Raw genomic sequence first — 17260 nt, 5'->3', positions numbered from 1 at the left:
ATGATCGCTTGCAATTATGAGATACAAGTAAACGTTTGGCTTTTGCAGGCCATGCAGAGGGAATAATCAAGTGCAGTGGCTGTATGGCTTGTTGAATCTTTTGTACAGTCCTAGATTCTCAATTTAAAACACATAAGGACAATCTAAAGTATTGCGAATAAAAGTACACAGATAATGGCACACTTGAGAATTTGTTGTCGTTAATTGGGTGCTGCACTGAAAGTCAAATGAGGTTGTTTCTTCTGTTGTGTTGATTGTGCGTAATGCGTAAATTACTGTATACGCCAAATATTTCGCGAGGTTTTTATTTTCGCGAATTTCGCGAGTTAGGTGCTATTCGCAAAATTAAAGACACGCAAAAATATTGACTCTGATCCCAATGTGAATGTAACGTACCCGTGATCTCTTCTCCATTCCAGTGCAGGACTCCACGATCAAGAATTTTAGCACTCGCGAAATTGTCGGGAGCTCCCGATTCGCGAAATTTCAGACTCGCAAAATATATGGCGTATACAGTAAACAGCTTTCCTGGGCACACTGCATTGAAAATGATGCGTGAAAGTTTTCTGTTTTCAACAAAACTGATGCCTCCCCCCCCCCCCTCCCCCCAAAAAAAAGAAGAAGAGGAAAAAGGACAAATTGAAGAAGAGAAAATAATCAGCATGAAAAACCAGAATACATGTAAGCATCCAAGCACCAAGTCATGATCCAGCTTGAATATCACACTGAGCTACTCCTTGATTCCACAAGGGCACTTCCGATTGGGCCAAAGCAAAGGATGTCCCGCCCACTTTCTAAGATTTGACCAATCACATTTCTCCAATGATCAGAGCAGAGTCCTGAGATGCAGCTATGACAGTTCTGAAGTTTAGCTTCGTTTTGCCTGCTGGATCTCACAGGATTTCTCCCAGAAAGATTTGCTTGTCGCTTGAGCACGAAAGAACTGGAGGAGAAGAAAAGTACAGACAAAACGGTAATAACTTTAATAGCATAAACATTTGCATCAAAAGATACTCACGTGAAATCATAATTTAAATCATATTGTCAAGACATGCAGATACATTTGGTGTAGAATTATGTACCCTTTTCAATGTTGCAATCTGCACAAAATATAAAGTCATTTGATTTCATCTTTCAGTGTGATGTGTGCTGTATTATATACAGCACATATTTTCAAGAATTTTTTATTTTCATAAATTTGGCAAGTTGGGCATTATGCTCAAATTTTGAATCACACAAAATAATCAACTCTGATCCTAATATGAAGGCGACAAGCAGATAATACATTTCTTCATCAATTGCTGTACTCCACAAGTGCAAATTCAATCACTCATGAAATTGCTAGGAATTCCTGATTTGAAAAAATTGTACTCGCTATATATATGGCGCATATAGTAAGTCACACCTGCTCAATGGAAAAAGTACAGGAAACAAGACAAAAGTGAGACTATAGGGGGTTTCACACCAAGCTTTACGTAGAGTTGCGTAGAGTTGCGTAGCGACTACGCCGAAATCGGCTGCGTACTCATGAAAAATAGTTGTGATGATCCGCGCAGGATCGGCGTAGTCCAAGCGTAGGGTTACGTACGGTTGCGTAGGAAGCGCGTATCAGCGTAGCTTATTCAGCGTGTAGCGGGCGTAGAGTTGCGTACATAAACGTAGGTCGGGCGTACAAGCCGCGTAGAGTTGCTTACAGTTGCGTGAAGTTGCGTACCGCGTTCGTATGCACAAATTATTGAAGCTGCAGAGCTATTTCAGCATTGCTTTCTGTTTCTTATTCCACTAATTACCTGCTGTTCAAACATAATTATGGTGAGGAGGTTAAAATCTTTGCTGATATCGTCAGTTCTCCATCATTCAGCTGTCCTAGAAACAATATTCGCATAAAAACGAATATTTAGCAAAAATTAGAAAAGAGAAGAAAATGAGACGTTGCAAGAATCAGAAAATTAAGAATATAGAAGTGTATAGGTCAAATCTCGGATCCAGCGGAGACCAAGGGGCAGTATTAACAACTGATGAAAAAACTGCATGCTGCCGATGTTTGTTCATAAAATTTCACGGGAATGGAGCCCATGCGTTCAATGAACTCTTGACACGAAATGCACCGAGAATTACATAATAAGATATCAATTTCATGAGTTCTTTAGAACCTATTTCAAACTTGCTCTAACCTTCATTTGATAAAGATGACCAGCAGCTTATGAAGTAACTTCAAATTCGTGGAAACGCGTGCAATGCCCACCTGCCAGACATGGAACAACTGTAGCGTGGCAACACAAGCAGAGCAGAAAATGAGCAAATGAACTATACCTCATGGTGCCATAGATGGGAAGATGAGATACCCATCATTTAGATCAGTGTGACTAAATGGCACCTGAAATGGCAGTAGGTTCTTCTACCTTATGGGCATCCAACCCATCAATAACAATAGGAGACAACATGTCTTTATACCGATTTCCCTTATGCTTCTCCAGAATTCTTCTCCAGAATTCTCTACTAGCGTGCCACATACTCGTTGCGTTTGCACTCATGTCTTCGTGCGCTATCCTGGTTGATCACTTAAAACATAGTAAACTGTAGCCTACCTTCCACCCCAATCTAATTCTTCTCTTTTATGGCTGATACAGCAGCTTCTTAGCCTTCTTGTTATAGTCTTCACGAGCCTTATCACAGAGCATTGGGTGCAATTGAACCAACTCCATTACAACGTGTACCCTTTCTTGGTCAGTTAAAACTAACAAGGCTGAGAGCACATTTTTGTTTCCTCTACCTCGGTGATTTAAGGAACTTAATTCCCACTGGAGCTTCATTGCCAGATTAGTTCACACAGTTCTGGCAAATCGCCTGCATCTTGATCAGTAGAGGCATGTAAAATGAGCAGGAGAAGAATTTTTGCACCAGCCACAGCAATTTGCTCTTCTTCTTTTTTTTTTAATGTATTCGGCCTTTTCGGCCTTTTGCAGTTATTAGGCCCACAAAAGATATAATGAAGAGTAGAAGAGCACATGATGATATTCACCAGCGATTCAGAGTCCAGTGGGGTGAATGATATCATACAGTTTTCAAACATGGATCACATTGGACTGCCAAATCTTCACCAATAATAATAGTCTACGCAATTGTAAGCAACACTACGTAAATGTACGCCAGGTCTACGCAAGTCTCCGCAAATGTCTACGTAACAGTACGTAACAGTACGCAACACTACGCCATGTCATACGCAGGCCGAAAAAGTTCCTTCGTGTGAACACGGTTTGATGGCGTACTGTTGCGTATGAATGGCGCACAGTTGCGTAGTGTTGCGTATACTTGCGTAAAACCTGCGTATCAGTGCTCTACGCGGAGGGTACGCGAAAAAATTAAACATGTTTAATTTTTTGCGTACATCTCGCGTACGTATTTTGCGTCCCTCGGCGTACTCTTTCGTAGAGTTGCGTACTTACAGCATACAGATGCGTAGTGTTGCGTAGTCACTACGCAACGCTACGCAACTATACGTAACTCTACGTAAAGCTCGGTGTGAAACCCCCTTTAGAGGCAGATGATTCATGTATGTGCGATTTCAAATTTTACTTGGAATATACATCAAATGACAGTTAGGGCATCAGATATTGTTTTTCTCTCTTTTTATGTGTTTCCTCTGCATACAAATTTGTAATTTACTCCCCAATATATCCATCATTCATGTCTGTATGTAGAAGCAATCAAATGTAATGGCAAGGTGTTTTTACACTCAAATCAATATAATTTTCAGAAGTATGATATCATCAACAGCACAGCACACATGCAAATTTAGCTTTGAGGGTAATATGCCACTCATTCTGCACTCACTTATTGGCTCATACGGATGGAAGTCGACTTCGTTGACAGATCCAACGTGCCCGGGAAGCTTGTAGAGTATCCTCCTCGATGTCGTGTCCCAGACATAGACATGCCGATCAGCCGAGCCTGCTGCCACTTTGCTGCCATCCGGTGACCAAGAACACCGTAAGAGATTCTGGTGAGAGGCAACACAACATCTTAATTGATGCAGGGGAAACTCGTTACAATGCGAACCTAGAAATAATTACAGGCAACTCCCGTTATAAAGAAGTCCTCGATACCGGCAGTTTTCTTTCGTTAAATCGAAATTTCATTACATCCAAAAGAATAATGTGCACTTGGGCATCTAGATGATAATTCTGGGCACTGAATTTTACTTTGTTGCATCCTGAGTTTTTATTGTAACCGTGTCCACTATAACGGGAGCGCACTGTACCCAAATTGTTGTATCAGGTTTCTCACTGACTCAAGGTGCAAAACAAAGGAATATAAAGAGTTGGGATTGGCAAAATCACCTTGTTAAAAGAGGGTTTGATTTAAAATGTCCAACCTCTTTATAATGAGGTTCCACTCTATCAGCCTTGAGAGACTGCTAAACTTTATAAAGTCTAAGATGGCCTGCTGACTTCATCACAGCTGCAAAATGAGAAATCTCTACGAGCTATGGGAAGAAATGTACAATCACCACAAGGAAACACTTCTTCTATAATTGCCAAGCACACATGAAAATACTTTAAAAAATCTTTCAGATGCATGATGCTCATGAAATGAAACAATTCATATTTTTGCAGGTTAAAGACATGTAATCTGATCAGCCAGACAATCTGACATGTAATCTGATAAGTAAATAACAGATAAAATAAGAAAATAGTCCCACCAGTGATGGGATGTTAATGGATCAACTCTCTGCTGTTCCACAGGCCATCAATTTTTCATGACTTGTCGTTTACAATTTTTAATGTATTGTAGCTCCTGCTTTTCTGGTTTCAAGCTTACTGTAAAAGTGGAAATTTTCGTGGCGTTGACATTTTCAGGCATTTCATGCAACCAGAAACTAGCGTGAAAATAAAAGCACATGAATAGATTTGCTTGCTATATATTCCAGTAGTGCATGTCATGATTAAGTGGAATCAAAAGCAAGCAAAACTCATCTTGCCCGACCGGGCGTGAAAAATTACTCAGGCAAAAACATCCACTTTTACAAGTATTTTCCGTTCTCAAATTATGCACCTTACATTCATATCATGAATGAAGATGATTCTGCCCACCTTTTCAAAGTTGTGTTGATGTCCCTGGAATATCTTCACGCATCTCTCAGGCGAGGCAAAGGGTCTGACGTCCCAGATCCGTACTACAGGAAAAGAGCAGACAATCATATTACTGGTCTTATCAAGCACGGTCAATTTCTTACAAAGTTTCACTCATTAATGTACATTACCTTGATTACAATGGACTCTCAAAGAAATAATACTTATGGACAGGATTAGCACCCCTGTGAAAATGATGCATTGTGCTGTAGTAAAACATTCATTTAACTAGTTGATTAAATTTCATAAGTTGTGAGTACTGAATCTTTTCAGGATGACTCTCGAACCTTTGTGCCGACGACTTTTTCACCCAAATTTGTTGTTGTTGTATTTGTTTTTAACAACAAAGACCTTACTTAGTTCATTAGCTTTGGTATAAAGATGTGACATTAAAGGGGAAGGCTAGTAACTGATCAGTGGGAATCAGTGGAAATGCTGGGAGATGATTGTTCCAATCCTTATGGGATTCATTCAAGAGTTCATTGTATATCTATTGTTGTGTGAAAATGATTTGCTTCAGAACGGTCTCATATTCAAGTAATGTGCAGTTTAATGCTTCCAGGTTAGCGTCCCTGGTCAGTGACGGAGCATTAATCTGCACATTACTTGAATATGAGACCGTTCTGAAGCAAATCATTTTCACACAACAATAGATATACAATGAACTCTTGAATGAATCCCATAAGGATTGGAACAATCACCTCCCAGCATTTCCACTGATTCCCACTGATCAGTTACTAGCCTTCCCCTTTAACTCACCTTCTCACACAAACACAAACAGCATCCAAAAAGATTTTATTCTGCATAAATCAATATCTAATTATGATGGAACCAAATTTACACATCAGCTTTAATATACTGTTACTCGACCAGACGGCACAATCTACTGAATCAGGTTGGAACTCACATGTATTGTCCATGGAATTTGTGACCATATAGGATCCATCAGGGCTCAACTCCATCCCCGTCACAGAGTCCGTATGACCAGACATCTTGTACAGAAGGCCGTTCTTCCGCAGATCCCAAACCTGTCAAGGACAGAATACCTTTAGTAGTCTGAAGTTCTTGTTCCCACAACCTTGTCCCTTTTACAGATATTTGAATTCTACAACAGACTCGTGGTTAGCCTTTGTCAAAGACTCTCTTGCAGTAGTTACTGCAAGCAAAGTGAGCACTTACTCACCATAAAAGAAATGACGGCATCTCACTTTACTGTGCCAACAACAGCGATAGGGCCTTGAAAAAAAGGCTAACTCATGGTTTTCTCACAAGTGACAAATAGACTGGTCAAAGTATCTACTGGTATTTATAATACTATCTGGAAACAGCCAGCTCACACAAAGACATGCAGCTGCAAGACACAGATTTATCCAATCAATGGGTAGTGAAAATCACTTATCATGAATATCATTGTCAGAGATCAAAATTACTACCATTCAAGCTAGAACTACCAGCTATTTCTTCTTTTTTTTTTTGGGGGGGGGGGGGGAAATAATGACGGACTGAGCAAATTCCTCGAAGCAACTTAGATTTATGCTTTACTTGCCAATTGCTGGAGGAAAATACAATCAAGATTGACATAAATGCTTTTGAAGTCCTGTCTGTTTGTTTGTTTTTATTGTCCTTTCCAGTACTGTGTTTAGAAATGTGTTGAGTGTAATACCCGCTGAATCCAAGGCTCAAAATTGGCGTACCTTAACGTCATTGTCGATACCACCGGAGATGATCTGGTCGCTTGTGTCATTGAAGGAGACAGCGAGAACCTGGTACGTGCTCTGGAATGTCTGCGCACAGCCTCTTTTCCTTGTGTCCCAGATCTGCGATATGGGTAGGGATTTGAAGGGATATAGAGATTCATTCAATATAAAATGATTTCTTTGGTGATGGTAAGTTGCACTGCTTGGGCAGAGTCACAGCCATTTCTCTTGAGCAGTGAATACAGTGCACTCCCATTAAAATGAACACGGTTATAACGAAATTCCAGTTACAATGAAGTAAAAATTCAGGCTGCAACACTATCATCTCTATGTTTTTTATTGTTCATTAGTTTGGTTATCATGAAATTTCTATATAACGAAAGAAAACTGCCAATCTTCGTTATAACAGGAGTCCACTGTACCCCTTTCGGGATCAACATTTCAATATACAGTTAAACTCGCATAAGTCGATCTTCTCGGGACTGAGCAAAACACATCGACTTAGGCGAGTTTCGACTTGTACGTAAGTCGAAAAAAATCGACTTAAAGTTACACCACACGTACATATATGTATAATGTACATGTATGTTGTCTACTCTGGAGCCGAGAGCTGGAGCGGTGTGCCCGATATTTGCCCTTCAGCAAGACACTTTATCCACATTGATGCAGGCCAGGGCTCCACACTAACTTTTATTTTGGTGGCCCCCGAATGATTGATTTTTATTTTTTGGTGGCCCGAACAAAAAAAAAAAACAAAACAAAACAAAACAAGCAAAACTAAATCGGTCCTACGTTCGGTCCGAAAGTTACCGTTATTTATTTCTGATTGTAAAAGCAATCATCCACCATTTACACGTATTTTAATACCTTCCGGAGCCGAATGTTGCCGTTAATCATTTTCAAATGTAAAAACAAGCAACCGACATTCATTCTAGGATCTTACGGAGCTGAATATCATCCTTATTCATTTCCGAACGTGAAAGTAAACATCCGCTTTTTATTTCATCATCTAAATGAGCCGATTGATACCGTTAATCATTTCCAAATGTAAAAGAAACAATCTGTTACTTATTTTAGCATCGTACGGAGCAGAATATTACCGTTATTCGATCTCCAAATTCAAAAGCAAACACCCGACATTTATTTTATGATCGTAAGGAGCCGAATGTTACTGCTGTCCACTTCCGAAAGTGACATGAATCATCTGACATTTATTTTGGCATCTTTAGGAGTCGAATGTTACATGCTATTTACTTTCGAACGTAAAAGCGAACTTTCGGCAGTTATTTCATCATCGTACTGAGTTGAATACTATAGTTATTCATTTCCGAACGCCAAAGCAAACATTCAACATTTATTTTAGCATCTTCCGGAGCTGAATGTTATTGCTATTTACTTTCGAACATAAAAGCAAACATAAGACATTCATTTTATCATCGGACGGAGTTGAATACTATTGTTATTCATTTCCGAACGTTAAAGCAAATATCAAACATTAATTTTACCATCAAACGCCGCTAAATGTTACTGTTATTCATTTCGAAATTTAAAAGCAAACATCCGACAGTTATTTAGCATCGTATGGAGAAGAATATTACTGCTATTCACTTCCGAACGTAAAAACAATCATCTGACATTTATTTTAGCATCTTCTGGAGCCTAATGTTATTGCTATTTACTTTCGAAAGTAAAAGCAAACACCCGACATTTATCTCATCGTCGTACGAAGTTGATTATTATTGTTATTCATTTCCGAACGTCAAAGGGATAATTCGACATTTACTTTAGCATCTTCCGGAGCTGAATGTTAATGTTATTTACTGTCGAACGTAAAAGTAAACATCCGACATTTATTTCATCATCGTACGAAGTTGATTATTATTGTTATTCATTTCTGAACGTCAAAGGGATAATTCGACATTTACTTTAGCATCTTCCGGAGCTGAATGTAATTGTTATTTACTTTCGAACGTACACATCCGGCATTTATTTTATCATCGTATGGAGTTGAATATCATTATTTTTCATATCCGAACGTCAAAGCAAACATTCGACATTTATTTCAGCATCTTCCGGATACTTTTTTTATCCTTATTCATTTCCGAACGCAAAATCAAATCTCTGACATTCCAAAAGTATAAGCAAACATCCGACATTTATTTTTGTATTATACGGAATCGAATATTACCGTTATTCATTTCCAAAATCAAAAGAGCAAACATCTGACATTTATTCAGCATCTTATGGAACCGATTGTTACCGCTTCATTTCCAAAACTGAAGGCAAACATTCGGCTTTTTTGGTGGCCCGGCGTGCGTTTTTGGTGACCCCGGTCGCAAATTAACCATTCGCGAAATCGTGATTCGATTCGCGAAAAGACTCCGCTAAATATAAGGCATAGATCGCTACACTCGGCAGGGGCTACGTCGTCCTTTCACCAGGTCTCGTTACAAAACCAAAATCTCGCGTGAGTTCTTGCGTTACCTATCGTTAATGTTAACGAAACATCGTTAATTTGCGCTAGGGATCGTTACTCATCGTTGCTACAAACGTTAATTTTCCCGATCGTTAGTTTGCGTTACTAACGATTCAGGTGAAACCGCTTGCGTTAATGAAACGTTAATGTTTACGCAGTTTCTTTTGGTATATACTGTATGTAAACAAAAACTGGCGTCTCGTGATTTTGACAGTGATTTATTACACAATAAAATCTTATTCGACTTAGGCACAGTGAATTCAATGGTTTTTCCGTGAAAGTGTTCTTGGAATTTCATCGACTTAAGCGAGTATTCGACTTAAAAAATTCGACTTATGAGTGAATTTATACACGTAAGTCAATGGGGAAAAATCGGGACTTTTTAAAATTATCGACTTGCGCGATTATTCGACATATGCGATGTCGACTTAGGCGAGTTTAACTGTATGTCATTGAGATTGCATTCAAACAAGTCACTGGCTGTAGAGAGAAATTCCATCTTGATGCTATGTTGCTCTGAATAAAAACATAAAATGCAGTGAAAATGTGTGGGGAAAAGAAATGATCACATGAAACAAGATATTAACTGTACACATTTCGAGAGCGAGACAAATTAGCAGCTCTAAGAGATCTAGGCATTGAACAGCTCTTTCTTCTGTTTGTACACAAAATTTAATTTTCTCTCCAGAAAAATTTTCTTTAGACCTGTTCTTGATATACGTAGTAAGAGCAGTACGTTTTTGTGCATCCTCCTCTGTGGACAAGTTTTGTGTGTGCCCAAATATTTGAGAGAAATTAAAATTTGTGGAAATTTTGTATACAAAACACACAGAGCTGCTCTACACCTACATCATGCAAAGATATCAATATGTCATACTCTGTAAACTTAAATAACAAATCATAAATTTTCTGTATTTATAGCTTTTTTATGCTCACCCCTTTCCAAAAAAAAAATAAGAAAAAAAAAAATAGAGCAAAACATGAGAAACCTCCAAATTAATGCTGAACAGAAATATTTCAAGACAAGTTAGATGAAGAGAGCTCATAAGGAATATATGACTCACTTTGATTGTTCCATCGTCGCTGGCGCTAGTGACAAGCGAGGGCCCCCTCCGTGCCGGGTAGCAGGAGTTGACAAAGGACGTGTGACCCCTCATCCTCTTTACCCTGGTGCCAGTCTCTGTGTCCCAGAGACACACCATTTTGTCTGTGGCGCATGTCACAATTTGACTGGTTTGGGGAATATGGGCAAATGAATATCTCATTTTAGAGTGCATTCAATAGAGTTGAATCACAAGCAGAGTAATCACTGAACACGATACAAAAGTTGTTTTGAAGAGTACAAATTAAATAATAGGTTTTAACTACAACGTATCTGTGTCCCAGAGACACACCGTATTGTCTGTGGCGCATGTCACAATTTGACTGGTAGGGGAGTGTGGGCAAATGAATATCTGATCTTAGAGTTCATTTCATAATAGAGTTGAATCACAAGTAGAGTAATCACTGAACACAATACAAGCATTGTTTTGAAAGAGATCACATCAAGGAATAGGTTCTAACCACAACATTATCTGAAATTAATGAACATATTCCACTTCTTTAAGGAATTTTCACACAATATTTCTTTGTGGAAATGTCAGGAATGCCAACCTCATACCAGCATTGCAGTATTCCAAGGGCTAAAAAGACTTATTTTTCGATGGGGAAAACAGTATTTTTACTTCTCCTGCAACAGACATGTCTAGGAAAGACCCAATGAATCCTGCAGTATCTTTGGCAAAATACTGCCAAACAAAAAAACATTAATAGTTTGCATCTCTGCAATGTCTTGTGAATCATTTTCTTTTTTAGCATTGCCATGTTCAGATAGAAGTTTTTTTCTGTAGCCGCTCTTAACATGCTTGCTAAATCGGACAACAGGGAATAATTTTCCTGGTATCGTATCGCAATTTGCTTGCATTTTCACACCACTGCTACACAAACTAACTTTTGTGTAGCAGTTTCATTCCAGAGAAGTGTACAGGATACCATTTGAAATATTGTTCATCAGCTGAAATTGCTAATGAAATATGAGTCTGAAAATTATTCCCTGGACAAGAATCTTTCTCATAAATGATGACAATGACTTCTACCTAAACTATGATGTCAATGAAGAAGATTATGTATGTGTCACTACTACATAACATGAATACTGTGAGCTGAAGTGAAAATCAGAGTTGATGGAAGGATGATTGGTATCTGATCTTTACCTTCCATCCGTGTTGTACTGCAGCTCCATTATGGCTCCCTGGTGACCCTTGAGTACGGCGTAATTCTCACAGTCCCCGTAAACGTTCCACAGGACTGAAATGAGAACAAAAAGAGCATGCTACAGTCCCCCTTGCTTAAGTTGACCTTGCATTAGACACATAACTGCGTACATGTAAGTCAAAGGACAGGTCTTTCAAGTCCTCTTTTCTGTATGTTCATATTCTACTGATTTTAATCCCCGTGATAAGTCAAATTTTCTCTATTTTTTGTAAGTCAAAGCTATTTCTTCGGTCTAAATAGATTCAACTTGGGCAAGGCTTTGTATTTCAAAGCAACCTCAACGTGGCTGGAAATTACATAGTCTATGAAGGTGACATTACTGCTAGTCTTGGGTTGAGTCAGTTACTGTGGAATGTGGAAAATGAGACATAAGTCAGGCATCAGCCAATCACAACTGGGTATTAAGAGACTTTTTGTACCAGGTATGTTTGATTTTCTGACTTATGTTTGATTTCAACTTTTATGCAACAGGGCCTAGCTGGTCATTTTTTTTTTTTTTTTTTTTTTGGTCATCATCTATACACTTTTATTCTTTATTTACCTCTCATATATCTTTATCTTTACTTGATGATAATGCAGACCTCCCAACCTTTGAAAAAATAGGGATAATTTGGTTCAACAGTCAGAAAGAAAGAGCAGTTCCCATACCAGTGTGCAATAAATTCACCAAAAAAAAAAAAAAAAAAAAAGGAAACTCCTATTCTTCCAAAACAAAAGCTGGGGATGGCCAAAATTATTATTATTATTATTTTTTTTTTTCTGAATTCAGAATGGTTGGAAGGTCTGGATGTTGTTGATGATGATGATATTAGATGTCATTATCGTTATCATCACCAGTTTGATGGGCACCATCAACGATTCTCATTTTTATCATGAAAAGCCAACTACAATGAACCATAAGACTAGTGTGTTTCCTTTGGGTGAGCTTCAGCTTTTGCCCCCCCCCCCCCCAATTTATTTTTTCCCCTCTACATTGATCTGCATTTGAATCTGCCTTGAAATACTTACAAATGGATCTGTCAAAGGAGGCTGACGCAAGGGTCTGCCCATTGGGGTGAAACTTGGCGCTGAATATCTCTCCATCGTGGCCCGTCAGAAGCATGATGGCCGCAGTCATGCTGGACAGCCGGGGAGGACCCTGCAAATCAGATCATATTGAATGGACCTTCAATGGAACTGGTAAACCCATTCAAAATTTGGGATACATTTCAGTAATGTAGAGGAGAGACCTTCTCCAACTTACTGTTATCAGAGTTACAATATTCTAATGCAATCAATACTTGAATGCACTTTTGCAGTGGTTTCTACTGATTGCTGGCCAAGATTGTGTTTGATCCGAGGGGTTTTGCAATATCCACACCTCATCTTGAAGACAAAATGCCCTAGCCCTGTGATATTTGCAATAGGGACAGTGTGTTAGTGTTACCTACCACAAAACACTTTTACTGCATGATAATGACCTTGACATTCAATGAAAAACAAAAAAAATAAATAAATCGCTCCATTCTCCTCACGGTATGGCATCTATGGATCTAGAGTAAAACCAGCAGTTTTGGGACACTTCAGCTTTTTCTGCAATATTTGTTCAACTCAAATAATACACACAAAATTATGTTTTTAAACAACAATGTATCTAGTGTAGTATCTAGTGTTGATTTTGTTAAATACATCATAAAATGTAACAAAATCCCAAATATTATCACCTTGATAATTCCCCAGTATTCGGACAGTGCGCATACAAGCCACTGAAAAATGCGCTGCACCATACCTTGTTGGCACAAGGTTGCATCAGGGACGTTGAGGTGCCCGTTGATGTCCGAATTCTTGCGAGTCTGCACTTAAAAGTACACTTGCATTCAACCCCTGTACATTTAGTCACTGCATCAGCATGCCATACAGAGATTTTTTTTTTCCTTTTGTGTTTTGGAGGACACCATCACACTCTGAGCTTGCGATAAGCAAAAAATCTTGCAACAGCACGGCGTATTTCTCAATTTTTAGCACTTTTTCGGTGACCCTGATTCTTACCACAGGATTACATTCGCATGTGCATGAAAAAGTTGTGCCGATTCTGTTCTTTGACTTTGACGCAAAAATTAAGGATTTTAATAAAATAGATGGATTTTTGGAGGTGACTGAGACACTTTCCTGTCATGAACAACAGTGCCAGTATGTGAAACGACATGTATAGCCTATAGGGATATGTGTGTGTTGTGACAATACTCAATAGAATTTGCTGGCTTGTGATACGTCCTAAGTGATAAATGTCCGGATTCTAGAGGCCGGCCGAAAACTGGGGGTTTTACTCTTAACTCTAGGCTCTAAATGTGTATTTAGAAAGACTACTGGTATTCACAGAAAAACATTTCATTAAGAATTATGAAAGCTAGTAGTTCTACTAGATCTACTTCTACTAGACTAACGGTTAGTAGTAAAAGTAGGGTCTAGAAATCCTAGTGAAAGTAGGCCCTAGGGTTTATTACTAATATCAGCATGATTCTGGATTAACACCAAGTTATACTCAGCCTTTCCTATTAGTAAGGTTATCCATCAACTAAGCGTTTATTTGCGTTCTTTTTTCTTTTCTTTTAAAGATTCTAGTGTCAATATGATCATGAATATTACACCCATCTTAGCCTTGTTGGGGCCTTGACCTTGTGGTCCTTGTCATGCTTGTGTTGAAGTCTTCTAAAAAATGCCATAACTTTTTAGGCAGTGTATACAACCACACGCGTGTGTCTTTACCATCCAGCCACACGAGTGTGGTTGTAGCCATGGCCCGAGTCGCTGGATACAGCCACACTCGTGTGTAATGTACATGTACATAGGGATACACACACGGTACAGAGAAGATGATCGCCGTGCGTGCCTGTCACTTCAAACACATAAACGCTACACAATCAGCTTGCTCACAAAGTGATGAAAGTAACCTCATTTTCATACCTTTTAATATTGTTATTTTACAGATATATTTTCACTCCATTATTAGGGTGTCTGGTAGATTTTTGCAACTGGAGAAATACAAGTCATTTCACACTAAAACATACATATCCATAATGTCCATACTTAACATAATACATGTGCAAAATTTCTCACCATAATCATGAATAATGGTGAAGTTATGAGCAAATAAAAACAGGGTATTTTTCATCCTCACACTGTCAAAACCTTGGCGAAAAAGTGGGTCGCGAGCGTAATGAAATTCACTGTCAAACGCACTCCAGTGGGCGGTGCTATTCACTGCGTTTATCACATTCAAAGCGCGCGTGTTTCTAAGGCTAAGCGCGCATTCTTGTCAGCTAGCAAACACCTACCCAGCCAGCTGTGCGAGGCCCGCTTCGATCCCGCGGCACGCACTTGTACTTGAACTCGCACGCGATTTGTACACATGGGTTTACGAGACCGATGACCCATCATACATACAAACGTATCACAAACGTAGGTCTAACAGCGCGGCGGAGTAAAAGCGCACACAGTAGTGGTGCATGCGCGATACTAGTACAGTGTACATGGAGACGCGCACATGTACCGGTACTCACATTACGTACCGGCGGTGCGCTATTGCAGCTGTGCGGAGGCTGAACATCGTACCTATGCATGCAACCGACTCGACTGTATGGAGCTTCGCGTAAGTGCGCGCCGTAACCACGAGTCATGGCGTGTAACTACGTGTCTAGACTTGTAGGCCCTGCCTCGCTTAGTTCGCTGATGCTGTTACTATGCTGACAAGGGTATCTTAATCGCTATTTCGCGGGTTTATCCTGGGGAATAAGCGAAAAACCAATACTATTTTTGGATTCAGCACCATTGAATCCTCCTACACCGGTTATGGCCAGTTTCACAGTCGGGCGGAACAGCCGAGTAATAGCGATGTTTAGGCTTTCTGAATTTAGGTAGCAATACGTCTTGATATCTAAACTCGGCGTAGGACGAGAAGAATGAGACCAACACAAGCTTTCATATGATACCAAATTTATGGAGATTTGTTCCCGGGATAAACCCGCGAAAATGCCTGAAAGGTGATTTTAAGCCAAAATTGTGGGTCCACTTTTTGACCGAACACGCGCCCTACGTTTGCCCATTGCCCAACACGCACTGAACGCATCTGGTAGTCGTAAGTTTATTTGAAAATGCTAGCGCTTTTGCATTCAAAATGTGACTTTCGTGATATCATTTAGTATCGAAGATAATATGATAGATTTCTCTTATTGTAAAAAATGTTTTGAAGTAGTTTTATGTTCTGTAGATGCATATAGACCTAGAAAATCTAGGTCAAAGATGACTTGTGAACTCGCGACTTCTGCGTGAATTTCGAAGGGGATGACAAAGCGCATCGCGCTACCGACGCCCTACCATTATCATCGTGTTTGCTTAATATGATGGGTTTAGAATTAATAGCAAAGTGACAACTACCGCTAAATTGGGGGACTTTCGATTGACATCGCTAAACTGCTGGTGGTGTGCTAGCGATCGCTCAGCGCAGCTGCAGCCTAGCCAGCGCAGTTGTGCCGCCCGCCCCAGCAGGAACCCGCCGCGCACCCGCGCGCCGGCTGCCTGTGTACGCTAGATCGTGGATGCGCGATTTGCGAGTAACCGAACGAAGGCGAAGTCGACACGATGTATGATCAATCGTTCAAATCAAAAGTCCAAAATCACTTGTAACTTTGAATACACCTCATCAAATCAAGAAAATGAGAATAAAGTTAAAAATGAAAAAAAAGTAAATTTGTCTAGATGGTGTGATAATATTGAATGGGATTAATCAAGGAGGCAGGTTCATATTCATCGCTTTGCGGTGGTGAATGATCGTGTGTTGATGTGGGCGGCCACACACATTGCCGCGTGTTCCCCGCTACGCTTACGCAATAAAAAGCTTCTTCGTGTCCGTGTGGATATGTACATTACACACGAGTGTGGCTGTATTCAGCAACTAGGGCCATGGGCATGGCTACAACCACACTCGTGTGGCTGGATCGGATGGTAAAGACACACGCGTGTGGTTGTATACACTGCCTAACTTTTAAATTCATTAAATTTAACCTTGTTTGCTTCGCGTTCAGGCTCATGGCTGGCCGCAGTTACACCCAGACCAGCAAAACTGCCAGGGAATTGCTATCAATTTTGATACAACTCCAATTTAGAACAAGTTCCCAAGTTCCCAACTTAGCGAACTAACGTTAGAAATTCTAAGAATTCTAGCAACATCCATCTGCCTGCACAAGCAGTTTAATGTGAACGTTTTCAAACTGTGTTTTGAAAGAAGAAGAAAAACAAACTTACAGCTTGAACAACAGCACCATGCTGCGCTCCTGCTACCACCAGTTCATGGTGTTTAGCTCTTTTAATTGCCACCAGCGCCCCTTCCTCTGCTTTTCTTTTGTGGTCCATTTTGAGTAACAACTTACAGAACGAAACGAACCACTGCGCTGTGAAAGTTGCTGTCGTAGGGTCTTCGCACAGGTACAGTCTTTTAGTCCCGCTAATGTAATTGTGTGTGTTGTACGTCTCGACAACTAGTACACGCGTGTCAGTGTCTAGGATATGTATTTTAATTTGGTGCATTATTTTCAGTAATACATATAAGGTAGCCGCGTACAGACAGCCAACTGGCAGTACAGTGACAGGGCTGGCACTGTCATTTT

General features: G+C 39.8%; 1 protein-coding gene across 1 annotated transcript; it reads right to left on the bottom strand.

Annotated features, from left to right (window-relative positions):
* Positions 1–610: 610 nt before the first annotated feature.
* Positions 611–17047, bottom strand: LOC140239492 (U5 small nuclear ribonucleoprotein 40 kDa protein-like). The gene is made up of 9 exons (XM_072319325.1): positions 16899–17047; positions 12627–12756; positions 11558–11651; positions 10370–10535; positions 6827–6949; positions 6040–6160; positions 5094–5176; positions 3835–4000; positions 611–943 (listed from the first exon to the last, which is right to left on the bottom strand). Exons 1-9 carry the CDS (start codon positions 17004–17006, stop codon positions 894–896), a joined length of 1041 nt encoding a protein of 346 aa, XP_072175426.1. The 5' UTR covers positions 17007–17047; the 3' UTR covers positions 611–893.
* Between the last annotated feature and the right edge of the window lie 213 nt (positions 17048–17260).

The sequence above is a fragment of the Diadema setosum genome, chromosome 16, assembly GCF_964275005.1.
Source record: "Diadema setosum chromosome 16, eeDiaSeto1, whole genome shotgun sequence".
Lineage (NCBI taxonomy): Eukaryota > Metazoa > Echinodermata > Echinoidea > Diadematoida > Diadematidae > Diadema > Diadema setosum.
Note: the sequence above shows the minus strand (reverse complement) of the source record. Positions and strands in the feature narration are given on the sequence as shown.